The sequence below is a fragment of the Mucor mucedo genome, assembly GCF_025094135.1.
Source record: "Mucor mucedo strain NRRL 3635 chromosome Unknown EV154scaffold_21, whole genome shotgun sequence".
In the NCBI taxonomy this organism is placed as follows: Eukaryota; Fungi; Mucoromycota; class Mucoromycetes; order Mucorales; family Mucoraceae; genus Mucor; species Mucor mucedo.
Window position 1 is genome coordinate 189,923 of NW_026252305.1, and position 26,777 is coordinate 216,699.

The window sequence follows — 26,777 nt, forward strand, 5'->3', positions numbered from 1 at the left end:
ACTCTTTGGCAAAGTTATTCTACACCAATTTTTTGCATGAAATACACACTAAAACCGAGATTTTAGTGACATTCATATTATTAGAAATCCGACATTTTATCCAAAGAAAAAAAAAAAGACGGCAAATATCGCCATAGCTTTTTTAACCGTTGATAAAATGTCTTGGGTCCAAAAAGAAATCCGTTTAAACCAACGTAGAAGAGGTAAAAAACAAAGAGAAGAAAAGAGTCTGTTAGAGCCGGTTCATTAATACGAAAATGGGGCTAGGATGTCATCTTGTTCATAAAGAGATTGTGGGTCAACTTCCCGAATTGAAAACTTTCAAAATTGGCATGGCCAATGTATTTTGTAAGTCAAGAATAAAAAGTAGCATGTTTGACCCTCAGCTAATTACACAGAATATATATTTGTTAGTACAACACACTTCAGCTTCTTTAATGATTAACGAGAATTTCGATTCTGATGTACAAAAGGATATGGAAATGGGTTTAAACAAAATTGTGCCCGAGGATTTTCCCTACATTCACACTGCTGAAGGCTCCGACGATATGGTAAAGTGTGGTATTTATTAAAGAAGGGGTGATGAACGTGATTTAACATGCATATTAGCCTGGACATTTAAAATCAGGTATTGTGGGTGTGTCGTTGAATATTCCTATCACAGATGGTAAATTGAACTTGGGAACTTGGCAAGGGTAAAAGTCTTTATTTTATATTGTGCTTCATTTCAGCCTTTTAAACTGATATTTTCTTCTTTTTCTCAACTTTAGAATTTATCTTTGTGAACATCGTAACTCTGGTGGATCTCGTAGAGTCATTGTGACATTACAAGGTCAACAAAAAAAGTAAAAATAAAATTAATTATAGATTGACGGGTAAAAAAATACACCTATAAATGACGAATCGATTAGCGAGTGTTGACGTCGGTATAAAAAGCAATCATAACGTCATACTAAGTGTTCTACGGAATCCCAATCAATCTATTTCTGTGGTATTGCCTAAAACAAAAAAACAAAACAAAAAAAGGCAGGAAAGAATGAATAAGCATGTATTCATTATCATGTTTGCCACACCGTGAAACCCTCATCGATGGAAGATCATGGGGTTTAAACAGCCTTTGAATGCACATGGATTTAATAGTGGAGGATTATTCATATGTTTCTTCAAGTTGGATTACCAACACGTTTATCAAAGGGATCATATGCAGCGGGACATCCTATAGGCGATATTCTCATTTGAACGGGTGGGGCTGCAGAATATGTGTGGAGAACGTAAAAATCCTATTGGTCAGACAATAACTCGGGTTAATTTCTTGACTCATAACATTACGATAAATACCCTACAGAACAAACACACACGCACGAAATACAGAGAAATCAATACACTGAGTTGACTTTGTAAATTAGACTATGAATGACACTACTGAGGAGGTCTTAAGCTTTTTAAGACGAAGAAACTATATAAACTAGTAACAAAAACCCATGTTTGTATGTAAAGGGAGTTAGGATTGCTATCGGGGAACTCCGCATTGTGTCGGATCTATCAGGGCGCATTAATGCCTTCTCTTTTGATATATAAATCAACCTTTTTTTTTAATTTTCCGTAGTTTTTCTTTTCTTAACTAATTATTCTCATTCAAATATTATGCTTCGTACATTAATTAAACCCCAAATCCTTAATTCTGCTGTTAGCGGTCGTCTCTTGATCCCTGTTCGAACTCTAGCAACTCAAACTTCCGTGATCCAACAGCAAGCCGAGTCTCGTAAATATGAAGTAATTGAAAACATGCCTCGCGATGTATTCCGTGAAGTGCTGGCTTCTCGCTCTGTTCCAATGCGTGAAGAGTTCATGGGCACACAGCGTTTGACCACAGACGATCTTGAAAGTATCGATTTCGGTCCTGGTAAGCATCACAATGCAAAGACATTGGGTGATAAGGCCGCATATCGTACTGTTCGATTCCTTCGTTTACTCCCAGATACTTACTTCAAGAGAAACCATTACATGCGTGCTGTCATGCTTGAAACGATTGCTGCCGTACCTGGTATGGTGGGTGGCATGCTACGTCACATGAAATCCTTACGAAACCTGACCGATGACAATGGCTGGATTGACCACATGCTTCATGAGGCTGCCAATGAACGTTTCCATTTAATGACTTGGATGAAGTGTTTGGAACCTTCTCGTTGGAACCGATTACTTATCCTTGGTGCTCAAGGTGTCTTCTTTAACGCTTATTTTTGGTTGTACGTCTGTAGTCCTAAAGTCGCGCATCGATTCTGTGGCTATCTCGAAGAAGAAGCTGTCGTCTCTTATACTCATTTCTTGACAGATCTTGATAATGGCTATCTCAAGAACGAGCCAGCGCCTACATGTGCTATTGGTAAGTCCAATGATTTTTTGATTCATCAGACAAATGTACTAAACAATCTTTATTCCAGAATATTACAACCTTCAACCCAACGCTACTGTGCGGGATGTCGTACTTGCTGTTCGAGCAGATGAGGCAGTTCATCGTGATGCCAATCATTTCTTCGCTGATCGTATTGCTATCCATCGAGAGAATATCCTTGAAGAAGTAATGAAGAAGCACGAGGAAGAAACTAGACGTGGTAAAGTCCATGAACCATCAGCCGCATAAATCCTAAATTAAAAGGCGATCTTTTATTTAATTTGTTTTTCCAATTCTGTAAATAAACACCCAAATATTCTTTATAAGTTGCTATTTAGTATGCTTGATCTGATATAAAATGTGAAAATTTCAAATGTTTAAAGGTATCAATGTAGCTTAGAAGACAATGTGCATTTGTGATTGTAGTGTGTTAATTACGCATTGACGCAATATGCTAAGAATACATCAGCACTCTTCTTATCAAACATATAATACGTTGAACGTGATTCATGACAGAAATATGAATACAGTACTCATGTAATTATAACCGCTTTAATAGAAAAAGACCACAGCTGTTCAACATGACGTCTTATACAAAGAAAAACATAATTGCTTAGTAAAAGCATTTGAAACAGTCTGTCTTGGGATTTCTGGCAAGCTTACGTAACACAAAGGTAGTTTCAAAGTTTGCTAAAAGATAGACTATTATTTCACAAACTGGTGTCAATTTGCTCATATACAAATATTAATTTCTTCTTCGTGCCAAAAGTGTAAAGAATAGGCGTTTCCTTGCTTAACACTCGAAGTCACACTAAGCGGTAAGACTTGTAAGGTACTTCCCGGGTAAGTTTTGATTCTTGTAGTGCACCTTTGAAATGATTCCCCGGATATGCTATTGTTTTGTTCTAGTTTGCTTGCATACAAATAGTAACTGGTCTAGGTCAACATCACCTTCCTCAAATGGTTCATAATACCCTGAAATCTGAAGGCGAGGAAGAGACCTCATCAGCAATGTATAAAAATATAATAAAGTATGGTGTCCATGATGTATTATGTAAAACTCAAAGTAATTTCCGGCACAATAAACAAGAATAAGCAAGATTAACGAAAACAAGCATATACAGCTCTCTAGATGGGGTATCCACAATGAGTTTACTATCCGGAATGATAAAAGTATCTATCCTTTATATTTGTCGGAATGCATCCCAACTCTCAACTCCCCACAATTTTTTAAAAAAATAGAATGAAAATCGAAGAATATAAGCGCGAAATTGTTGTTGTTGCCTTATGATAACAGCTAAAATGCAACTCCCATTCCTATTATTATTACCCTCGGATAGAATACAAAGAATAATCCGGTAAAGAGTTACAACGATTGTATTAATAGCAAGCCGCGGTTTGAGCAGCTTGGAGATGCTTGGGCATGAAAAATGACTTGGGTGCCCAAAACCAATTTGAACCCGCGCAATTTGGAAGCATCCTTATATTTAGAGTCTAGGCCAGGTTTTGCTCTCTGACATTTCTTGACCACTGAAAACACCTGAAAGTAACCAAGAGAAGTAGTGCTGCAAACATAAAATTATGAAGGAATTAAGAACACATACAAAATATACAAGACATAAATGACACTTTTAATTGTGGATGCATTTTTTAATAGATATTCGATCGGAAAGTCGATATATTATTGGGTAGGATGGAGATTTACCGGAAAATGCCAAATTTGGTGCTTTATTCTAGAAGGAGTTAATTCGAAACTTTAAATTTCAATTGCAAAGATCTCGCGTAAAAGATCTATCCTCCAGGATCAGGACAGTAAGTATGCGGAAGGCTTATCATACTCAATGAATTGTATAATAGACATTTGACCTAACCAGAAAAACCTAGACCATATTTCATAAAACTCTATGTTTGTTCCAAAGCATTTAATGGAATTATGACAAGAGTTCGGTTTGGATTATACATCGCAGGTGAATTTCCTTTGTCAAGTAAGATGTTCTTTTATTGTACGTAGTGGTTAACCGTGGAAACATGTAGTCTATGGCCATAATAAATTGCATATCGTTAACTCCGATTATTGCTCGTTTATATCATCGACACGTTGCATTTAGCTCACAATTCTCTATACAGTGTATAGACGAATTTCAGCCAAGAATAGCGGGTTTTTCGAGATTTACAATCTGAAGGTTGTAATTATGGGTCGGTGATATGTTTAAAAAGTAGTCTCCGCCTTTGTTTTTATTTTCTTCTTTAATGTCATTATCGAAATCAGTACGATCTTTTTCAAAGGTACATTTAGTCGCGTATTTTTTCACAAAAAAAGGAAAAGAAAACAGACACCCTAATAAAGTACACAGTGTTTTAAAAAACCACGACATTACTCTACCGTGCAAGTTTTACGTGATTGGGAAACAAAGACGAAAGCCAATGGAAACGAGATTACGTTCGATGAGATAACAGGATCGCAGTTTAATCTGTTGGCTAACACACTTGGATCCTCTGATTTTGTGAATGAAAAAATACCTCCAAAGGGTACGATAGTACCACCTTGTTGGCACCATGTATATTTTCCACCGCGCACACAGGAACCAGATTTAGCAGCAGATGGGTATGAAACCTCGTATTTTCCGCCCAAGCCATTTTCTCAGCGTATGTGGGTAGGAGCGCAATTGACTTGGAGTGTCGATAACCCATTGCGCGTAGGGGACCAAAACGTCATGATGAAGACAAGTCTGGATCATGCAGAAGTTCGACACGGACGTATGGGAGACTCTGCCATGGTTTGGATTAATAAGGATATTGAGAATCAGCACGGGTGGTCCATGAGAGAGCAACGATGCCTTGTATATCACCCTGAACAACCATCAGTCAATGTTGCCAGAGGTTTGATAGGTAATGATTTTTAAATATTTTCTCCCGATTAGCGAACTTAAACGGGTACTATTTTTTTTAATTTTAGTAAAGAAACAATCTGATTTCTCTCGAACGATAACACCAAGTTCAATCTTGTTGTTTAGGTATTCAGCCTTAACGTTCAACTCACATAAAATTCATTTTGATCATGAGTACGCAACAAAAGTGGAAAATCACCCTGGTAAGATAGCCTCTCATAAAATTAGACCTTGTCTAAATGCTTATGTAATTTTTTTTTTTCAACTAAGCATGCCTGGTGCATGGGCCTTTAAGTGGGACTTTACTGATAGACTTGTTGAAAAATAATATCAACAACAAGATGAAATCATTTGAATACAAATGTTTAACTCCACTTTACGTGAATAAGCCGTTAACTCTATCTGGAAGAAAATCGAACGATCCAGACCGTTATGAATTATGGATCACCAATCACATGGGCCATTTAGCCGTAAAAGGATCTGCTACGATTTGTATATAATAATGGAATACTATGAGTGTGATGATTTATTATTGTCTATTTACAGGCATTTTTTTTTTCAGTGTGTTTTTGTTTAATAATAAATTAGTTTTCTTCAAGGTCTCGATTGATTAACTCAATCATATTTTCTAAAAGAATGTTTGTTAGTAAAGAATAGAAAAAGAATGATAGTGGTGTAAATACACATACCCAAACTTGGAGATTGTATCCGTTGCCTTGATTCTGGTGCGGACATTAATCTTGAATACATTGACTTGGGTGAGTCACTATATGGGCTGTTTGGCGTCATGGGTGCTAATTTGCTTGGAGGAGATAAGGGGTATCCTTGTTGATTCATGGGTTGTAAACTAGGCATGCCTTTGACGATTTGGTCAAAATCTTCGTCATTCCAGAACTCACCCATGGCACCTCCTTGTTGCATCATGGTAGGCCAGTTTATGGATCTAGTGGTATCTTGTTGTTGAGGGCCAGGCGCTACATCAGACAAGCCCTTCTTACGGCGCCATTTGTTTGTTTTCTTGATATCATAATCAATGGTCAGATACCAGAATTCACTAAAGAAATCAGCTGGTAATTCCCAACTTTCACTCATGGTAGGATCCCCACCGTGATACACCGCTTCATTTAACATCATGGTAAAGCATCTATCATAATCCATTTGGTCTCTGAAAATAATCATACGATCACGCATATGGGGTGTAGGTACCAAATCAATACGAGGATCATGGGGAATAGCCAGTTGGAGAATAGTTGGTTTCAATCTAGCAGCAGCCTGGTCGTCAGCGTTATTTAATGTTGACTGGACTCCCAATTTAAGACGAATTTGCTGAATAGCATCTAAACTAGATGCAGGAGGTTGTGAAGACATTTCTTTCACTGGTTCGTCTTGTAATTTGTTTAACCAATCTAGTCTATTGTTATCTTCTTGCTTGATAGTTTCTTGCTTTTGTAGCTGTGGTGGTGGAGGAGGTGGAGAAGAGTAAGAGTCAAATTCATCATCACTATGCTCATTGTAGTCCATAGATTCATCATGCTCTTCTTCATAAGGATGAGGAGATTCAGTAGCAGAAGGTTCTCGGTCTTGTTGGTCCTTATCTACGAAATGATAAGACATGGTTGATTTCAAGTTAAAATTATTTCTTGTGTAAGAGTTAACATATGCTTCAATAGCATGTGGAGCAGTCTGTGCCATTTTTGCTAGGGCATCTTCAGATAGATAGGGTGAATGAGTTGGAATATTTATATTGTGGTGCATGCAAATAAATTGAAGTGTTAAGACAACGCCCTTTAAATACCAATTTTCGGCCTTGTAAGACTCTAAATTTCCTTTCAAGGCATTCAATTCCCGTGTAGCATTGTTACGCTGCTCCCGCAAATTACGAATGGTTGTTTCTAGATCCTTTAGATGACGTTCTTTTCGCTCCCGAAAGGCTCTCTGGGCTGCTCTGTTTTGTGCCTTGCGTAATGCTGGTGATGCAGGGTTGGGCTTTCTTCCCGGCTTCTTTCGGATTCGAATAGGTTGTCCATTTATGTCAAAACCTTCAGGCGGTTGAGTAGGTTGTAAATAATTGACTGGAGGAGGAATGGCGTAATTATTTGACATGACATGAGGGTTGAAAGCAGCATTAGCAGGTGCATTCATATAAAGTGTAGGGTTAGAGTACAAAGGTGCAGTATCAGGGGCAACAGATAAATTTGACATATTTCTTAACCAGTCGTCATTCATTTGTTGAGACGGCTGTAAGCCGATATTCTGTCTTTGTTGCTGCAAATGTTGCTGTTGCAGAAGTTGTTGTTCTCTTTGTCTCTTCAGCATCTCCTGCTGCTGCTGTTGCTTCATGTAAGTGTCTATGTTTGCCAAATACGAATCCATTCGAGATCAATAAATATATAAATAAAAAATAAAAAGAAAGAATAAAAAAAGAGACGGGATAAAACATGAAAAGTTTCTTTTATTCACATTTTTTTTTTTTTTTTTTTTTTTGCAGGCCGGGCACCCACCGCTTCCTGTCGGATATCAAAATGCGTATCTTAGTTTTTTTTAATACTTTTTATTAGACATTGTATTCTATCTTTTCGCTCAATAAGGGCTTCCCAGCGTAAACATAAGTATTTTAAAGCAATTCTAAACATAAACAAAAAAACCTCATCGTTTTATACCAATGGGATCGGATTCTAGCCGATATTCAAATAAAAAGGGTTTGCACGTGAAAGTATACAATTGAATGAGACATTTTTACTTTAATAGGCAATTTGTATGAATTTTAAACCAAGACCAACATCATGAAAAATAAGAGTATTGGAACCGTGGCAGGCATTTTCAATGTTGAGCCCAGTGAAACCTGACTAGTAGAAGTGGCTGATGGTCTTGCTGTCATTGATCCTATTATACCTTCCATTTTAGTAGAAATTATATATTTAATCGTATATTAATTACCTGTGGATGATGTTATCATTGCAGATGATGTAGCTGAGGCTAAATTGGTTGTCGTGGCAGCGCTGGTCGCAGCTAAAACTTCCTTAAAAGTAGCCTTTGGTATTGCTTTAGCAGCGTCTGCGGATGGCCTTTTTATATTATCTTTTTTTATAAATAAAATGCATGTATTTTTTTTTGGGTAGAACTATTTACCACTTGTCATCTATGCAGCTTTCGTAACACTCGATATTACCTTTACACGAAGTAACACAACTATTTGCTTCCACGACTATAAAAATTTTAGCATGATTTTTTTAGTAACTGAAATAAAGTACCTTACCACATTTACTAATACAGCTATTGTCCGCCGCATCACAATCACATTTGGCATAACAGATGGCAGCAAACGCTACAAGCAAAAGGATGATAGATTTCATTTTTATCTGTTTTTATTAGATGGAGGGAAAAAGAAGAAATCAAGTAAGAACATATATTTCTTTTGTACCCTTACTTTTTCCGTCATTCCTATCTCACATCATTATGTCAAATGAACCTGAGCGGTAATTAAACCTAAACAAACTCCTGCATCTTTTTTTTGCTCACACATCGTGTGACTGGTTTGGGGAAAGGAGACATGTGAAAAATACATTGCTTTGTGAGTGTGTGTGTAAGTGGGTGTGTGTGTGTGTGTGTAAGTGGGTGTGTGCGCGCGCGTGTGTATAGATTCTTAAAATATGCCCTTTACTATACTATCTGACAATAGAATGGCTTCATTCCATTATACCATCTACTAAAGAAACTATTGAATCCCCTTTACTTCTTCTTCTTCCTGCTAAAAGTGATTTTCATGAACAACGCTTGTTATTACACAGGGAATAAGTTGGCCTGCCATGTGGTTACTAACCTTTTTCTCAAGGTGACACAACGGCATATAAGTTTAAAGCTGCTTAAACTATTTTTTTTTTCTCTCTTCCTCTTAAGTTTCCCCCCCCCCCCCTTTTTTTCCCCTTCTTTTCTTTCATTAAAATATAAACAATGGAGGATATTGCATTTGAACATTTTGACCCTGAATTTGAGTTGGGCAATTTAGACATAAACGGAAAACCAATCAAACCCCGTAAAAAGCCAGGTCGAAAGCCCAACCCACCTTCTCCTGCACAACGAAAGGCTCAAAACAGAGCTGCGCAACGAGCTTTTCGTGAACGTAAAAGGCGTGAAATGCATGATGCAGAGACAAATATCAAGAAATGTTTACAGATGCGCGATCAAGCTTTGAAGGAAGCCAAATCACTTCAACTCAAAGTGGACGAATTGCGCTATGAAAATAACTTTTTGAAAGGCCAGTTATTAACCTTTAAAATCACTTGCATTGCAAATAGAGTGGATGTACCAAAGTTTTGGGATACAGGAAAAAGGGATAAAATGGGCTCAGATGAAACAACGTTCTCACGAACCAAAGATATTCCGCAACCTTTGGAATTTTTTTGGATAACAAAAAATGTATTCTTACAATGTTGCCTGACGATCTATTGGAAGACTCCTCACCACCACCAGAAACACCTCAACCCTTTAATTCAACTGCATCAACAACATCAAGTGACAATACTTTTAGTTCAGGTTTAGAGACATTTTTATCTTCTCCCCTCTCTAGCTCTTTACCTCCAGATTTCTCCTTCGATGACATACCCAATCTTATTCAATCGGCTACTCATTTGGATTTAGATCCTACATTAATGCAATATCTATTACAGCCTGACACAGTAACAGACTTTATTAATCAAATGAAGGATGTACCACCTGAGCTTTGGTTGAGTCAGGTTCCACCAGAGCTAGTGGCTCTTGTCCCTCCAGAAATTCGATCTTATTTATCACAACCTCCTCCAGAGTTACACAGTAACGTAAGCCAAGATTCTATGGAATATGCAACATCTTCCCCTCAACCATCAACTCCACCACCTTCAGTCCCTAGCAACTTCCAGCCAAAGATTCCAGTCGAAGGTGATTTCTGGATGGATATCAAGGATACAAATTCGTCGCCAACCAATAAGGTTTATGTAGCTGGTCCTATATCTCCCTTGGATGCCGTAAATCAAATGAGGACAATGAGAGACCAAAATGACAATCGCTATCTCTTAACACCAAGTAAGTTAACTTTTGTTTATAATGTATAATCTGGGATACTCATGGGAAGCATGATTATAGCTGAATTACAACGTAAAGTGCCACATGATCCAAGAATCGATCTGATCCCTGGACCTACCATGCGTGACTACATGATTCTTTTCCAAGATTTTTATGATGCCAATGAACTATTCAACACATTAATTTCAACAGCCATGTTTATTGGAGGCGAGTTAGGAAATCCAGATTGTTGGTTTGTGCCGCCCAACTTCATTCGAAAATACTGGTTTTTGTGTCCTAATCATCGACCTACCCGGCTGGACAACTCGGTTGAATTGGCAGTCTTTTTCGGCCAAAAGTTCTTAGACTCATTGAAACGTAGAAAAGAGATGTATATCATGCGAGATGAATATGTGGATCATTTCCTTGAACCCACCCTAGATGATGTAGGTAGAGCTTATGATGAGATGGAGGATGATGAACAGTCAGTGTATGAACATGCTGCTAGTTTAGGTAGAGTATTTTTTTACAAGTGTAAAGTGATACTGTGTCTAATGTTTATACACCCTTTTTTTTTTTCCTGACAGATTTACTACTCATTGATAACATCAACAAAGAAATTCCTAGGATTATTTCTCCTAATCCTTTTACAGTTTAAATATATATCCATTTAGTGCACATAATAAAAAGTACGTGTATTACTAAACAAGGTTGGTTTATTGTGTTGACGTGATATTAGTATTGGATGCTGGTTGGGGTTAGGATTAGCTTAGCTTTAGTGGTCGCTCTTTCACAAGACATTTAGGTTACACCACAAAAGTTCTATTTGAGCCAACATGTTTAAACCTGGATTTTTTGTTTATAACTATATTAATAGACTCACATATCTTGCTTACGTACGTGTCATACTATAATACATATTCTCACGCCAAAGGCTGAAAGATACGGTCTATTTTTTTTACAAATAAAAACCAGCTTTTACATACAATGTTGTTCATTTATCAGTCAAATCATACATCATTCTTTTAATGCTTGCTACAGTCGATTCTTACAATATAAAAATCAACGCTATCCTAGAATATATTATTCAACTCATACACACAATATCAAAGCAATCACAAAAATTTTTCAAGCTATGGAAAAGGGCATTTGTAAACAATAAAGAAAGCCCGATTACTAAATGCTTTCAGCAAGATATCGACTTGTATCAGGCCATTTCTCGTTTCTCTGCTGAAACTTCCGAACTATGTAAAAATCTTAGCAAGCCTGTTGCTAGGGTGTTAAGTCTTCTTAATCAAGTAAAATACAGCAACGCAGTAAACTTTGAGTTTACTTTCAAAATTTATCGGGAACTGGGATCTCTTGCAAGCACTATCGCTATCTTTATTGAAAAAGGTGGTCGTGTTAAATCCACAACGTATATGTGCCAACGTAATCTGAATCAAGACCTGCAGTACCTTTCTTTGTATGATAACTATAAGAGAATGTTGAAGTTAACGGTTTTTGTATATGTTATATCACATATTGGCTTATATTCCAAATTAAACGGTTGTTTGATTCTTGTTGAAGGCGGTTCTCTTCTTGTCACAGTTGCCTTTATGAATGTTTACTGTTTGAATTTAAAATATATAGTTACGAATAGTAAAGAGTTCATGGAAGGGACTTTAACAGACATGAAACACGAATTAGATGGGCTGACAAAAAAATCTCAGGAATTGAAATGCTTCTTCAATGATATCGCTATTACAAGTGTTTCTAAGGATGCCTTAATTAGATCCATCGATCTAGATGCGTTTGTCAGAAAATCACAGAAGGATATAACCCCGGTCAACGACATGATAAAACGCACAAGAAAGCTGCAAGATAGTTTACATCGTATGCAAAAAGAATCTATATATAATTACGAAGCTACAGAGGAATTTGTTGATAACGGGTTTAAAAATAGATGGATGGTGTTTTACATTCAAAGCAAAACGTTGGATCGCTTTTTTTCATTTTTTATATAATATTAAGTGCCATCTTACTACTTATCAAACAAACGGCCTAAAATAAATAAAAAATACATTTATTCGGATTGACTTGACTCGGCCATGTACAAGTTTTAATTTATTAAATTAGTAATGAAAGCAATAAGAACATTAAAATGAATTTATAAATAAACGCCGTATTTGCTCTTTGTTGAAGAGGGAAATCAACTTTTATACATGCAACATGGCATCATATTCTCACGCCCAATGTTTGATATTGTACACTTTCCAATTTTTCATAATATATAGTTATTCCTTCTTGAAGCAAAACGTCTTTGTCTTTTGTATTACTATCTTATGCAGAGAAGAAGCCAAAAGTTCTAACTATCTGAAATGTATGTAAATAGGCTATTGATGATCCTATCAAATGCAGTATTTGCTATGTATTTATTATTATCAAATACGATCTACGAAGGGCTGAGATTTGTAACAAATAAAAACTGCTATTTCTTTTATCTTGCCTGAGAACCAACGTTTTTTTTTCTCAACCACTTTCTCATGCAAGCCCAGAACAACTTAGGAGAAACCGGGAATCTTGAAAATAGTCTTATTGCCATAGAAAATTATATACAGGCGGTATCGGAGACCACAAAGAATTTATATTTTTTCTGGGAACAAGCATTTTTGGACGACGAAGGCATACCGGCTTACGAATTTTTACTAAACAAATTCAAGTTAAATGTAAATGCTATCTATTACTTCTCAAAAGATCTTTTCGGTTTTTCTTGTAACTTCAACAAAGTTATTGCCAGTATGATATGTATCATAAATAAGTCAAAGGAACCCCATGGATCTCATAATGAGCTTAAACGCGGAATCAGTAACGAAGTGAAGGCCCTTACATCATTTTCTGGTGCTCTTTTTAAAGCAATCGATCATTTTATGAATACTGTAACTCAAGAGAAATGGAGTTCAAATGGCAAAGTTGATTATTCTGTAAAGGAATATCTTGATAATGGTTTTGACTCATACGCCATTGTAGGAGGAGGTACAGCAGCTATGTGGGTGTTTTTTTTTATCAAAGAAAAAGAGCGAGATTTGATTATGGCTTTTGTTATTGCTTTTGTTCTGTTTTTTTTCGTTGCTGCTAAATTAGACAAACCAGCTCTCAAGACACATAGAACCCGTAAACTGCTCAATATGTATGAACAAATGATGGTCCTACGAAGAAATTGTTGCGAATTCTCATCTTTGATTATCAGGGGCTGTTTCACTTTAATTCTACATGACCGGAATGATTATTGTGACGAGAGTTACAAGGTTAAAGTAGACGGTATGATCAGTAACTTAACAAAGATGCAAGAGGTTTTAGACGGAATTAAAACTACGGCCATGAAAAACCATAAGGAAATATCCGAATACTCCAAAAGCTTAAAATTTTGAAAAGTTTGATAAACTATATTTTTCAGCTGTAATAAAGATTAAAGTTTTATTTATAATCGCTATTGTATCGCTTACAGGCTACAAATATTATTAAAAAAATAACTGTACTCCCTTAATTTGATACCACATCTCGTAGTGGTATACTCTATTATAGCACACGCACTACTTTTTTGTAAAGCTGCTTTACCTTATCAGGCTGTCTTTAGTCAATGTTACATACAGGTAGGCAAAAGCACTCATTGTCTTAGCCAAAAATATACACCGATAAAAGCTGTAATAGCTTTCCTTGAGTCGCGTACAGTTCACATAAAGTAGACGCGAATAATTTTGGTGGTGCTATAAAAATTGTAGCGTTACGTTGCTTTGACTGGACTGCTGTATGAAGGGCGACATTTTAAAGCACAAGAAAGAAAGCTACTACCCAAAAAAAAAAAATCCAACGCTGGTTTTATAGCTCTGTTTTCATGCCCTCTATTCTTTTCAGGCACTATATACTGTAGCTTCTTGAGCAAAACAATATGAAAAGTATATACAAATATCAGATGTAAACTATTTTACCGAATATTTTATTACTCTATTCTATGTTTTGGTTATTTTTGACAATATGAAAGCAAAAAAAAAAAGGCGGAAAAAAAGAGTAATCCTTTAGCGACCCGCATGCGGTGAGGCCAGGCGCCGGACTCCTGCCCCCCCCCATTTTTTTGATCTTCGAGCCAGACTTTGATTATCCTGTTCGAGCCGGAACTTCATAAGGCACTTATTGAATCCCCCCTTTTGATCACTTAAATAAATGAGCCTTTTCTAACTTAACCCAATTTCTTATTTTTAAAATGAACACGAATGATTTTGCAGAAACAAGTGAATTCACAGAGATGACACACGGCAGAAGAGATCATTGTTATTTGCCATGAAAAAAAAGTAGAGTTTACAATTGCTCTTTCTTTCTTTTTGTTCATCCAAGCTATCTTCTGTTACCTGTACAGGGAATAGCATTCGACTACACAACAATATGCATTTTACGATGGATTTAACATTGACTTATTTGGTCAATATTCTTTTGGAAACACTTTGTTATTAGACGAAACCCCTTTAGTAGCTTTTTGTGGCGACAGACATACATACGTTATAAAAGTAACGACCGACTTTACCCTTTGAGACAAAAATTACGAGGCTGTTGTATCAAAAATTTGATGAAGCAAATATTGAAAGCATAAAAGTGTTTGGTGCCATCTGAAGAAGTTCCAACAGGCCTTATTCCAAGAGATATTGAAATCAGTGCATCAAAAATTTAAAGAGGAGTGTCTGAATACACAACAAGAAATGTCAGTTAACGATGTGTACACAGCTATTGGAAGTGCAACGTATTTCAGGACGACTTTGTTAAAACCACGATTACCTCCAACATTAGATGTGAATCTATACATTATTAATGGATGACACTGAATTTTCTGTTCAATAGCGTGTATGCTTCATATTTCTACATACAAACTTCACGATGTATTATTTTAAAGTGTCATTTTAGATAATGATTGTCGTATTATTCTATAGTGCCTTGATGACAACATTTTTTCGGATTAATCGTATGTAATGGTGGCAATTGGATGAATTGTAGCTGAAACATAGCATAATTCAACAGAACACGGACCACATGGCATCGAGACAAAATGAGTGAAATGAGGTACATTTACTAGGGTGTTTTCTATCATGCATCCGTATGAAAACGAGACAGGCTAATGCAGGTCTAATAATGAGGAGAACAATGCCGCCGCCACTCTATTCCCAGGTTGAATTCTTCCCAGCAGCAGTTGGAGGGCTTTTCCATGAATAAACAAGCTGATTGGTTGAAAAGGGCAATTTGTGACTCTTTGGCCTGATTTTTTTTGAAGTGAGTTGCCCTGTGAAGAGGGGGTGTAATAAACAACAGAAAAAAAAAACTCTTTCTTTTCAACCTTTTGTACAATGAATAGAGGATTAAAACAATTATTACCTACATCACGTAGGTTGCTTAATTCTCGTTCTAATGCGATTGTTTCTTGTGCTGTGCGATCAGCCAGAGTGAGTCGTTTCGAACAACAACGACTTTTCACACAATCTGTCATTCGTCCTATTTCTTTCAAGGGTATCTTTGGAGGAAAGCCCGCTAACGAAGAAAAGAAGCTCATTTTAGAACAAGACAACTTATTCCATGTGCTTTCAAAGTCACCTTTACCAGAAATGAGAGACAGAGCTGCCATTATCAACAAGTATGGTGTCTGTCCTGTCTGCGACACTCACCACACCGAGCAAGAACACAAGAAGAAGCCTGTGTATGACTGTCCTGATTGTGGTTACCCTACTCATTGTAGTGAAGAACACTATCATCAAGGCAAGGAAGCACATAAGGAAACCTGTGCTATTTTACGTGAAATCAACGAAGATGACCATGATTTGCGTTCTGGAAGACCCATGCGTGAATTTGAATTTCCTAGTAAAGTATAATTTTATTTAAGATGAAATTTAAACTTAACTCGTTGTCCTTATAGCTGCACAGGGCTTTGATGAAGCCGTCAATATGGCAAACTGGGATGTCTTGTTTTATACCCGTAGTTTTCCTTCCATGGATTCAGACAGATCCATGCGTCATGTATCGAAATTATTAACCTATCCTCTCACCATTGCATCTGTTTTACACCAAGCCAGTCCTTATAAGTATGGTGAACAAGTGACAGCTGAAGGCATGAGATCTATTGCAGGTAAGAAGAGATACGTGGACATAGTGAATGATTACTAATGGAGAAGTTTATTAGCCTTAAGAACTATTTTATATCCTCATAACCAGGTTACTAACGATGCCTCTTCACAAATCCGTACTGATACCATCAATGTGTATCTCGTCGGTGCTCGTGCTGAAGCCACACTCCCTTCGCATATCTGGCTTCAATTAGCCTATTTGTTCCCTGCCACTCCTTTCCATGTTCATTTCATTGGACCTGATGCATTAGCACCCAACCAAGAACCCCATACAAAATCTGTCAACGAACGTCTCAGTTTCACCTATGACAATGCAATGTATCACGATTATCACGAGAAGATTGCAAAGTTTGATCCCTTTACTGACTTGTTCTTTATGTTCTCACCTGGTATTGGACATGAAGGAGCCAGAAACAGTTGGAAGCCTTCGATTGAAAAGGCGTTAGAGACAAAGTGTCCTATTTTCATTACAGGATACGATGAAGCTGATATGAAGAACGACATTGAAGCTGTTGAACAGGATTATCAAGGTGAATTTGATTGGGTTATGAAGCCCTCTGTTAATGAATTCCGTAGTTTGAAACGCGATGTCAATATGTTAGATTTAAGACAATCTATTTTTGCAAATTATGGTATTTGGGCTATTCGTGGTAAACGTTATGATGTTACTCATGATCCTGAGAGTAACGAATAAAAGTTTTTTACTACCGCTCAGAATTTTACCCTTTCCCCTTTTTTTTTTTCGTAGACCTTTTTGTAAAAAAAAATAAAATAAAAAACATTGTAATATGCCATCTTTTATAATTTACCCCAAAAGCAAATTTAAAATTGGAAATATAGTGTAACTATACAAATTTACACTCATTGGAACTCGTTTATTTAACAAGTGAATAGCGCACGACAGCGTCACCATTGAGTGAGCAAAGTTGGATGTCCACACACCAGCTATCTTACCTTGCACGCAAGCAATGTGTAATAATGAACAGAGAAGCCAAGAAAAAAAAAGGCCCATCAAGTACCTCTTTTGTACAACGTGGACAGAATTGTAAATTCATTCCCCTTTAATAGTCTTTGTATAATGTTTCCTTTCTTTCTTTCTTCTTCTCTATTTCTTATATTCACCTCCCTTCGGACCTATATTACTTCTTTTTATATATAAATCAACCTCTCCTTTTGAATACAATACGGACAAAGAGTCTACATACAGCTTGCGAAGAAGAAAAGAAGAAAAAAATGAGTTCAAGAGCAGTTATATGTCGTGTCCGAGCTTTATATGCATACGAATCCAACGATCCGTCATCCTTGTCATTCCAAGCAGATTCTGTCATTGATGTCCTTGCTCAATTGGAATCAGGTTGGTGGGATGGTTGGTAAAGTGTTACCCAGAAGAATAAATTTTTTTTTTCCTACTAATTTTTTTTTTCCCTATATTAGGTGCGATGGGAAAAGAGGCTGGTTCCCTAGTAATTATGTCCAAATTTTAAAACAGGAAGAAATCCAAGATATAGAAGAGAAACAACAGGTATATCTATAAAAAATAAACTTTTAGCATTTATGAAAAGCAAAAAAAAAAAAAAAAAAAAAAAAAAAAAAAACAGTCTAACCTGTTTTCAGTTATGGGAATTACAACAACAATGGAAACTGAAACAACAAAGGCAGCGTGTAACAGATCAAGATATGCAAAACCAGCTTAGATTCAGTCTGCATGCATCAGATATGACACCTCAAACTACAGAATGGCTGGTCCAAACCACAGAAGACGGATCTGAGCAATATTATTATAATCCTCGTACACAGGAAATGAGATATTCTATGCCTCCCGAAGGTGCAATGGAGGAAAAAATAAAAGAAGCTTTAGGCTCTAGTAGTAGCCATGGTAGCTTGCATGAATCCTATCATACCAACTCTCCAAGATACATGGATCATGAACATAACACTGAAAAACCACCTGTACGTCCTGAACGTGCACCAAATAGAATGATGAACGAGGAATTTGGAAACGATTTTCGTCATAGTATTCGTCCTGTGCAGCACCAGAGACCCAGTGAAGAGTACGAAGATGATGATAGGGTAAAATATAATAAAAAAACCGCGCATGCCCTCATTCTCACTAATTAAGGATAAAAACTAGCTTCCACCTAATTGGACACGTAAAATGACACCCAAAGGTAGATACTATTATTACAACATGGCAACAGAAGAAACAACATGGGAACTGGAGAACATTGATCCTGATACTGGCATTCTTGTAAGTAAATTTTTTTTTATTTAACCTGCTGACATAAAAAAAAAAACTCATGGTCACTCAATCTTTCTTATGGGGGGTGTATGTTGTATGACAATAGATTTCTTCGTTACCCGATTCATTTCCCACATCACCAAAGCAATACACAAGTATAGATGAAATGTCAATGAACGATCAATCAAGCAGCGTTTACAGCGATGATAAAGTGGCTATTTCATGGCAAAGTCTGTCGACATCCATTGGCCATGCAGTTCATAACCTGAGAGAATCCATTCGCCAGGGACAAAATGCTTATTTTGGAGAGGATACAACCACCATTGTACATCGAATTCGATTATTACTTTATGTATCCAACTGTCTGGATAAGGAAACATCCGTCCATTTGAAAGCCAATAAGCAGCTTCGTACACAACATCGCACTCTTTTAGCCTCTCTGGCCAAACTCGTGCTTGCCACCAAAGTCGCTTCCAATGCTTTGGCCAGTCCTGAAGCACTGTCTAAGTTGCAGTCTGATTCTGAAGACGTCATGGTATCTTTACGCCATTTCCTGACATGTGCTCAGCAAGCATCTATAGAAATTAAGGATACCAAACCTTCATTAACATGCGATCAAAACTTATGGCGTCATAGCCCCTTTGTGATCAAGAACAGCAGTGGAATTAGTATGCTTGGTAAAGCGGACATGGTGAATGCAACTCTGGTATTAGTAAACAATGTGCGATCTGCCATGAATGCATTTATGGACAGTGTGCGTGATGCATTTTCTAATTTTGAAAATCAAGATATTCAAGGCACGTTAGTAAAATTGAAAGCCAATGCCCCAATGCTTGTTGCTCAATTTAGAAATCTCAGTAACACCACCAGCATCCTATTAAACTCGATTGAAGAAGTCTGTCAATTAAATCAGGGGAATGCCAAAGCTTTAATTTTAATTAAATCGAAGCAGCCCATTTATGCCGCTATGGGTTCTTTGTTTGTTGTGTCTCAAACTATCACAAGCGTAGATCAAGATGCCGCTCAAATGGAACTCGCCTATCATCGTCTGGTACAATGCATAGAGGTGATTGAATCGAGTATCAGCCATGTCTTGGATGCTACACACAAACAAACAGACGATAGAGTGGAACCCAATAATAGCTCCACTGGGTCAATTGGTGATGATGAAGATAAATCCGAGGAATTTACGACTCGTCCACCTGATATTGGATTGAACACACTCTTGTCAAGTTCTTCTCTGGCTGAGTCAGAAACCAGTAGTTTGCATAGTTTGAATAATGTGCGTCAAGTCAAGGAAGGAAAGATTGCTAAATTCTTTGGTGAAGACACGATGGAAGCAGCACGCCGTCGTGATACAGTAACAGCTACTCCTACATCTACTGTGCTGAATGCATCCATGTCGAATGCGGGTATGAGTAGTATTCACGGAGACATACCCTGGTTCCTGGCATCTGACGTTGGAGCCAACGATATGGTACTAAACATGGAAGGTAATGTGAAGGGAGGTTCATTACATGCACTTGTGCAACGTTTAACTCAACACGATCAATTGGGTAAGTTATATATATTACAAACAATCAAAGAACACACAAACAAACAAACGATTTACTTTGTAGATTCTAAATTTAATTCGACGTTCTTACTGACGTATCGATCATTTTGTACAACCGAGGAATTATTTGATGAGCTCTTTCAACGCTATCAATTGGTCCCACCCGAAGAATTAACCTCTGAAGAATTGGAAATATGGAGAGAAAAGAAACTGAAACTAGTTCGTCTAAGGTAAGACATTTTTACTGCATTAATTAAAAACATTCCTAAAAAAGATGTTATCTCGATAGGGTTTTTAATGTCATTAAATCATGGCTTGAAACTTACTTTAACGAGGAAGAAGACAGACCTATTTTACCAGAAATTAGTCAGTTTACAGATCATGTAATTGTAGAATCCATGAAATTTGGTGCAGAACAATTATCGAAATTGATCAAGAAACGTATGCAATCCGAAGATTCAGGACAGATCCGAAAAATGAAATTAAATGTACGTACAGCGGATATGCCGGCACCTATTTTACCCAAAAATATGAAGCGAATCAAATTTCTCGAATTGGATCCACATGAATTGGCCCGACAAATGACAGTAATGGATTTCCGACTTTACAACCGTATTAAACCTGTTGAATGTCTTGATAAAAATTGGGGTAAACCTGATACAGAAGTCGGACATATTGCTGCCAATGTAAAGGCCTCAATTGAACACTCAAATCAAGTGACAGCTTGGGTAACTGACTCTATATTGAGTAAAGATGAAATTAAGAAGCGAGCGGTTGTCATGAAGCATTGGATATTTGTTGCGGAACGGTGCCGCTTATTAAACAACTATAATACATGTATGGCCATTCTATCTGCATTCGATAATGGATCTATTGGGCGGTTAAAGCGTACGTGGGAATTAATCAGCGCTCGTTCTATGCAGATTCTTCAAAACATTCGAAAGTTAATGGGCGCAAATCGTAACTTTAGCGAATATCGCGAAATTATTCATAATGTGAATCCACCGTGTATCCCGTTTTTAGGCATTTACCTTCAAGATTTAACTTTTATTGAAGATGGCAACTCTAACTATCTTAAGAAAACGAATAGCTTAATTAATTTTGCTAAACGAATGAAGACAGCTGAAGTGATTCGAGATCTTCAACAGTATCAGTCAACCCACTATATGTTGACAGCTGTACCTGATATCCAGGAATTTATAAAGACACATTTGCATTCTAGCAGAGAAGAGGAAGAATTATATAATTTAAGTTTAAAATTAGAACCAAGGTAAGAAAGAAAGTTTGAAACAATATCAGGTCTGTTTGTTAATTATTTTTTTCGCTTTGTTTGTAAGGGAACGTGGCGAGGACACAATTGCTAGAAGACTAAAGGAATCCGGTTTATAAATTAAATATTTTTGATTGGATAAATAAATTTGTATGACTTGCATTTTTTTTTTTTTTTTTGGCTTGTTTACAACCCCTTTTTTTATAAAGTCAATCTTTTTTCTTTTTGAGGTTTCCTTCCTTGTTTAATTTTACACCTATTTGATGCTCTATGGATGAAACAGTCTCATATCACTTTGCCACAGTCAAACAAAGACGAGAAAATAGACATGAAATGTACCCCATAAAGAATTGATGTGGCCTTTTCACAAGTATTCACAAATTTTTTTAGTGACTATCAACTCACTTTAAGGCAACAGCCCAAACAATCGCGCATGTGTGGCGTGGGCGAAAAAGGTATACGCTAGAGCTATTTCTCTCTGGTCTCAGTTCTTACTAACCCGTTCTCTTTTCATTCTACAAAGCTGACAGAAGACCGATCGATCCACCACGTAATTGTCCTAACATTTTTTTTTTTTTTTTTATTATTCGCTCTAAAAAGGTCTCAGTCTAATTTACAGTTTTTTATTTACATATAATGACCATTTAGCCATTGTCCAGCTTCGAGTATTCGACCCCAAGTTACCCGTGGCCGAAAAAAAGTGAGGACTCGAAGAGATAAAACTAATTACTATATTGAAGCTTACTTACTCAGAATTCAAGTAGTGGCTACCTACAGAACCCATATTATTTCATGTACGCCTCGTTAATGGCAGCCGATTTAGATGAGGAACTTCATTTGCTGCGAGATGGAAAGACAAGAAGCACTACAGGTTCAGTAGTGTCCTCCTTGTATCATTTGAAAGATATCGACAACACGGATGCAGGATTTTTTGTGTTTCCAGATTTATCGGTTCGAATGGAAGGGAGCTATCGCTTGAAATTAAGCCTGTTTGAAATCATCGGCAAAGAAGTCTTTCACTGCAGGTCAATTATATCACACAAATTCTCTGTATATTCTGCGAAAAAGTAAGATTTTTCTCTCTCTCTCTCATATATAGACAATGGAAACCAAAATCTAATGCAACTCTTTCACCTAGGTTTCCAGGAATGGAAGAATCCACCTTTTTGTCAAGATCATTTGCAGATCAAGGTCTAAAAATCCGAATTAGAAAAGAATTGAGACAACGAAGAAAACTCAGTAAGATAAGCGATACGGAAGAAACCAGCAGTGTCAATGAGAATGATAACAATACACCATCCACAAGCAAGTTTCTTCCAGCAGGAGCTAAAAGGGCCAGAGTAGCACAAAATAACGACACAACTTCCAACTATGTAACATATCCACCAAAACAATCCAGTTGGACTCCGCCGATTATAGAACATGGTAGATATTATACGCAGGAGGCTAGCAGCAGTAGTAGTAGCAGTACGGCGATACCGGCAGGTAAGTGGACTTTATAATACTAGCTTATAATAGAGACTTACAATTCGGACGATAAACAGATCGCCGTCCTTATTATGTGAATAAAGAGTCAAATCTATATCAGGATACCACAAATAATCATAGTAATAGTGGTACTCGATATCAACAAGAAATACCACACACTTCGCCTAATCATCCTTATTCCTCATACCGTCCTAATCAAATATCATATTTTTATCCACAAAATTACCCTCAGCCTACTTCTTCTCCTCCTCCATCCCATCAATTAACACCCCAACATTTGCCTCCACCTCCACCTCCTCATTATTGATTCAATAAAACCTATTTTTTTTTTCTCTCTTGCCTGTCGCTCTTTTAATCACCAAATATCTAAAATAGGATAAATGTGATTTCTACACTATTTCCCATGAACACTTTTTGGGTCATGATATCATTTTTTAGGTGTCACAAATGGATCAAAAAATGCATATTCTATTACTGTAACTTTTTTTTTACTTTTTGATTTCCATGGTACTGGGTTTAGATGTACATAGAATGGATACACCCTAGTCATGTGCAGAAGAATTAAACCATTTCATTTATCTTTATCGCCAGCCTTGTTTCTAATCAATGCAGATATAATGTTCTTCACTTTTATCCTATTGAAAATATGTCCAATTTAGCTCTTGGTTACCTGCTTGTTTTTATAAATATATGTATACACCCAATTCGTTTTCCAACCCGTCTCGATAGTGTCGACACATTTCTAACGTTAAAAAAAAGTATAGATAAGAACCAGCATTTTGATGTAATGCACCCGATAACATTAAAATATGGTTTCCAATCGCACTCTGGGCGTAGAAATATCTTACTGCATCATGCATAACTCTTTACCTTCTAGAACAGTCAGAAAAATATCCAAAAAAAAATGATAAAAAAAAAAAAAAAAAATGTAGCCAAATTTTGTTCAGGCTCAGGTGTTATTTGCACGCACTTTTTTTTTTTATTTTTTCGCAACATGACTGAAAAAAAGTTTCCTTACAATGTAACATTGGGAGCCTGGCAGAGATTCGGCAAAAATACTAACAAATCTTTACCTAGTTGGATTCTTTAACTTGGGATAGTGATCATAAAAGAAACACTGAAAATAAATACTGCTACTGCGGTAAAGACATAAACGAGTATGTCCCCATAAACACCACTATTTTTTTATCTTTACTAATCTCAATAATTGAAGCGATCAGCCCGTCATTCGCTGTGAAAAATGTCGTCAATTGTTTCATGGAGGTAAAAATTTTATAAAGAAGTCTTCACGAATGTCGCCCTTACACGTTGATTTTAGATTGCATTAGTTGCATGGTAAAGCCATTGTTATACGGCGATACGTTTGGAACATTTAATTGCTCTGTCTGTAATCAAGGACCGGAAACATTTGAAAGAAAGGGACTTAGTTGGATCGCCATAGTACATCTAGTCATTTACAACCTCATCAAAAAAGCACAAGTGGAAGACTCTAAAAAAGAGGAAAAGGATAGACGAGAGCACTATTATTTTAGGTGGAAAGAGGATGTGTGTGCATTTATAGATGATTACTGGGACTATCTAGTACCTGACAAGCAAAGTAAAATCAGTTCAAACCCATGAATATCTCCGTGTACATTAACAAGGCTTTCTTTAATAGGATCGTTAACTTGGAATAATACAATTGCAAGTGTTCTGTCTACACACAATAACCTTTTTCTTTCTGGGTTCGAGAAGCTTCATCAAAGTGGTAATATATAATCCCAATATGTTCTTTTTATGGAATAATTAATTTTTTTTTATTGTTGTGCATTGCAGCTTGGTGGACGCTGCATAAGGTTGAACCGCCTTCCAACGAAAAACGATCCAAATCGGCAACCAGAATTAAAGCGAATATCAAAAGACCATTGAAACGAACAAAGCCAGAGAATGAAATCACAAAACCACCAAAAAAGCCTAAAAAAGTAAAGAAAGAGGTGCCAGATCCTGATCTATTGGATCTAAGTTCACTATCAGAACTTTCCTCTGCTGACGAGTTATTATCTAGCGATGAAGATGTAAAACCACCCAAGAAAAAGAAACAGAATATAGTCGCTGTGGCGAGACCTACGTATGTTCTGAAGCAGGAACAAAAATCTCCTTCACCACCACCACCACCATCGTCACCCGTCATACCATCATTACCTGCACCTAAACAAACTTCTCCAATATTATCTCCATCTAAACCTCATACATCCAAATCGCCAGAAGCGCCTGAAACATTTGCGCCACCGCCACCAGAACCACAACCACAACAAACACAACCATCACCGCCGCCGCCACCATCATCACCACCACCACCGGCAGAACCCAAACTGGTATCAGATGTTCAGCCAGAAACAACGCATATTGAAACATTACCCACATATACACAACCATCCTTACCTCCGTCAATGGATGATGATATAACAATGGACTCGCCCGTTTTGAAAGAGGAGAAGCCAATTGAATTATCAAAACAGACAAACACGGTGCCAGCCTCAGGGGGGATATTTAATCAGCATCTTTCAGCCCAAGAGGAATGGTCCTTATTACAACGTTTAGAGCACTCATCAAAAAAACTACCGTATGCAGCATGTCGGTATAAGCGTAAATTGGCCGTTCGACGACTCAAGCGGAATCTGGGAATAAAGTTATTTGACATGGATACACAAATTATACAATTATTAAGAACTCCTAAACATGCATTGGAGCCGATCTCTAAGGAAACTATCATAACTCCGGCATCCAATCAACAAGAGGATCAGGCGACAGATGACCAGCAGCATCTATTGGACAAAATTACTTTTACGCCTTATTCATCATCATTCGCTTCCCGGTTATTTGGTTCCATTCGTCAACGTGAAACTATTACACGAGAAGAACCGTGGCTCTCTTCTTGGAATGGACGTAAACTGCGACCTTTTATTCGACGTGATTACCAAAGTAAACCAAAGCGTATGTTATTAATGGGTCAAATCAAGGCATGTCAAGGTAAACCTTCAGAGGGGAAAAAGGCAGATGGCGTTATACCAGGCGAGAGCATCGATTATGTGTACTTTCAGAAGGAACATTTGGCTCAAGTGAATCAACTCTTAAGTAGGTCTTTTTGGGAAGGAATTGATGTATCTGAGTCTCTCCTGTTCCCGGAGTTTAGTATTGTTGCATTGTACAAGCGTCATGTCATTGGATGTGCTTTTATGACTCCCGAAGCATATATTACCTATTTTGCTGTAGATGAAGGGTGGGGAAATGCTAGCATAGGACAGTAAGTGTGTGAGAAAAAAAAAAGATAACAGAATCACACGAAAATTTTAACAGCAGGGTTTTTTAATTTTAGATTCATGTTGTACCATCTATTTCAGACTGCAATCAGTAAAGACATTACACTTCATGTTTCTGCTAATAATAATGCCATGGTATAAATGCTTATTAAATGCTCATGTAATTCATATTACTAAAATACCTTTTTTTTTTCATATTTATAGATTTTGTATCAAAAATTTGGTTTTAAGCCTGAGGAATTTATTGTAAATTTTTATGATAAATATTATCCAGCAGATAGCGTATACAGTAAGAATGCCTTCTTTTTACGATTACGAAGATAATAAACAGTGTAACATACCATCAAGTCCGCTTTTATTTTTTATCATTGGTTAATGTTTAACTGGTGTTCGAATGTTGTTTTTAAATGTTTTTCATTTTTCTATCAAATGAATAACAGCAGGTTCTGCAAGATTTTTTTTTAAAAAA

General features: G+C 36.9%; 12 protein-coding genes across 12 annotated transcripts; 10 read left to right on the forward strand and 2 right to left on the reverse strand.

The window, feature by feature from the left end:
- Positions 1 to 68: 68 nt before the first annotated feature.
- EV154DRAFT_500332 (uncharacterized protein) lies at positions 69 to 1,085 on the forward strand. The gene is made up of 5 exons (XM_051600576.1): positions 69 to 203; positions 268 to 348; positions 415 to 551; positions 610 to 695; positions 771 to 1,085. The coding sequence occupies exons 1-5, from the start codon at positions 158 to 160 to the stop codon at positions 847 to 849; spliced, it is 429 nt and encodes a 142-aa protein (XP_051460291.1). The 5' UTR covers positions 69 to 157; the 3' UTR covers positions 850 to 1,085.
- A 415-nt stretch (positions 1,086 to 1,500) lies between these two features.
- EV154DRAFT_500335 (alternative oxidase-domain-containing protein) lies at positions 1,501 to 2,725 on the forward strand. Its single transcript, XM_051600577.1, has 2 exons — positions 1,501 to 2,383; positions 2,442 to 2,725. Exons 1-2 carry the CDS (start codon positions 1,645 to 1,647, stop codon positions 2,639 to 2,641), a joined length of 939 nt encoding a protein of 312 aa, XP_051460292.1. The 5' UTR covers positions 1,501 to 1,644; the 3' UTR covers positions 2,642 to 2,725.
- A 1,720-nt stretch (positions 2,726 to 4,445) lies between these two features.
- EV154DRAFT_439191 (uncharacterized protein) lies at positions 4,446 to 5,781 on the forward strand (the record flags this gene model as incomplete). Its single annotated transcript, XM_051596892.1, has 4 exons — positions 4,446 to 4,678; positions 4,747 to 5,281; positions 5,349 to 5,483; positions 5,551 to 5,781. Exons 1-4 carry the CDS (start codon positions 4,643 to 4,645, stop codon positions 5,778 to 5,780), a joined length of 936 nt encoding a protein of 311 aa, XP_051460293.1. The 5' UTR covers positions 4,446 to 4,642.
- A 2-nt stretch (positions 5,782 to 5,783) lies between these two features.
- Positions 5,784 to 7,676, reverse strand: EV154DRAFT_439194 (uncharacterized protein). The gene is made up of 2 exons (XM_051596893.1): positions 5,970 to 7,676; positions 5,784 to 5,908 (listed from the first exon to the last, which is right to left on the reverse strand). Exons 1-2 carry the CDS (start codon positions 7,651 to 7,653, stop codon positions 5,865 to 5,867), a joined length of 1,728 nt encoding a protein of 575 aa, XP_051460294.1. The 5' UTR covers positions 7,654 to 7,676; the 3' UTR covers positions 5,784 to 5,864.
- A 182-nt stretch (positions 7,677 to 7,858) lies between these two features.
- Positions 7,859 to 8,657, reverse strand: EV154DRAFT_125216 (uncharacterized protein). Its single transcript, XM_051593975.1, has 4 exons — positions 8,537 to 8,657; positions 8,410 to 8,485; positions 8,218 to 8,345; positions 7,859 to 8,163 (listed from the first exon to the last, which is right to left on the reverse strand). The coding sequence occupies exons 1-4, from the start codon at positions 8,631 to 8,633 to the stop codon at positions 8,045 to 8,047; spliced, it is 420 nt and encodes a 139-aa protein (XP_051460295.1). The 5' UTR covers positions 8,634 to 8,657; the 3' UTR covers positions 7,859 to 8,044.
- A 574-nt stretch (positions 8,658 to 9,231) lies between these two features.
- On the forward strand, positions 9,232 to 10,975 carry EV154DRAFT_536856 (uncharacterized protein; the record flags this gene model as incomplete). The annotated part of the gene is made up of 5 exons (XM_051604170.1): positions 9,232 to 9,709; positions 9,733 to 10,338; positions 10,399 to 10,801; positions 10,826 to 10,851; positions 10,905 to 10,975. The coding sequence occupies 5 exons, from the start codon at positions 9,232 to 9,234 to the stop codon at positions 10,973 to 10,975; spliced, it is 1,584 nt and encodes a 527-aa protein (XP_051460296.1).
- A 370-nt stretch (positions 10,976 to 11,345) lies between these two features.
- EV154DRAFT_478934 (uncharacterized protein) lies at positions 11,346 to 12,323 on the forward strand (the record flags this gene model as incomplete). The annotated part of the gene is made up of 1 exon (XM_051598219.1): positions 11,346 to 12,323. The coding sequence occupies one exon, from the start codon at positions 11,346 to 11,348 to the stop codon at positions 12,321 to 12,323; it is 978 nt and encodes a 325-aa protein (XP_051460297.1).
- A 519-nt stretch (positions 12,324 to 12,842) lies between these two features.
- Positions 12,843 to 13,727, forward strand: EV154DRAFT_478935 (uncharacterized protein; the record flags this gene model as incomplete). The annotated part of the gene is made up of 1 exon (XM_051598220.1): positions 12,843 to 13,727. One exon carries the CDS (start codon positions 12,843 to 12,845, stop codon positions 13,725 to 13,727), a length of 885 nt encoding a protein of 294 aa, XP_051460298.1.
- A 1,959-nt stretch (positions 13,728 to 15,686) lies between these two features.
- EV154DRAFT_478936 (zinc-finger of mitochondrial splicing suppressor 51-domain-containing protein) lies at positions 15,687 to 17,151 on the forward strand (the record flags this gene model as incomplete). The annotated part of the gene is made up of 3 exons (XM_051598221.1): positions 15,687 to 16,194; positions 16,250 to 16,459; positions 16,514 to 17,151. The coding sequence occupies 3 exons, from the start codon at positions 15,687 to 15,689 to the stop codon at positions 17,149 to 17,151; spliced, it is 1,356 nt and encodes a 451-aa protein (XP_051460299.1).
- Positions 17,152 to 18,119: 968 nt separating this feature from the next.
- On the forward strand, positions 18,120 to 21,692 carry EV154DRAFT_125305 (ras guanine nucleotide exchange factor domain-containing protein). The gene is made up of 5 exons (XM_051593976.1): positions 18,120 to 18,705; positions 18,803 to 20,252; positions 20,316 to 20,481; positions 20,541 to 21,521; positions 21,589 to 21,692. The coding sequence occupies exons 1-5, from the start codon at positions 18,613 to 18,615 to the stop codon at positions 21,638 to 21,640; spliced, it is 2,742 nt and encodes a 913-aa protein (XP_051460300.1). The 5' UTR covers positions 18,120 to 18,612; the 3' UTR covers positions 21,641 to 21,692.
- Positions 21,693 to 21,728: 36 nt separating this feature from the next.
- EV154DRAFT_500346 (velvet factor-domain-containing protein) lies at positions 21,729 to 23,368 on the forward strand. Its single transcript, XM_051600578.1, has 6 exons — positions 21,729 to 21,976; positions 22,045 to 22,071; positions 22,170 to 22,221; positions 22,286 to 22,588; positions 22,660 to 23,006; positions 23,066 to 23,368. The coding sequence occupies exons 1-6, from the start codon at positions 21,955 to 21,957 to the stop codon at positions 23,314 to 23,316; spliced, it is 1,002 nt and encodes a 333-aa protein (XP_051460301.1). The 5' UTR covers positions 21,729 to 21,954; the 3' UTR covers positions 23,317 to 23,368.
- A 1,174-nt stretch (positions 23,369 to 24,542) lies between these two features.
- EV154DRAFT_385646 (uncharacterized protein) lies at positions 24,543 to 26,632 on the forward strand (the record flags this gene model as incomplete). Its single annotated transcript, XM_051595039.1, has 6 exons — positions 24,543 to 24,606; positions 24,667 to 24,756; positions 24,825 to 25,372; positions 25,547 to 26,292; positions 26,365 to 26,443; positions 26,513 to 26,632. Coding segments are annotated over 6 exons (1,647 nt in total), but the record flags the coding sequence as incomplete, so codon positions are not given.
- Between the last annotated feature and the right edge of the window lie 145 nt (positions 26,633 to 26,777).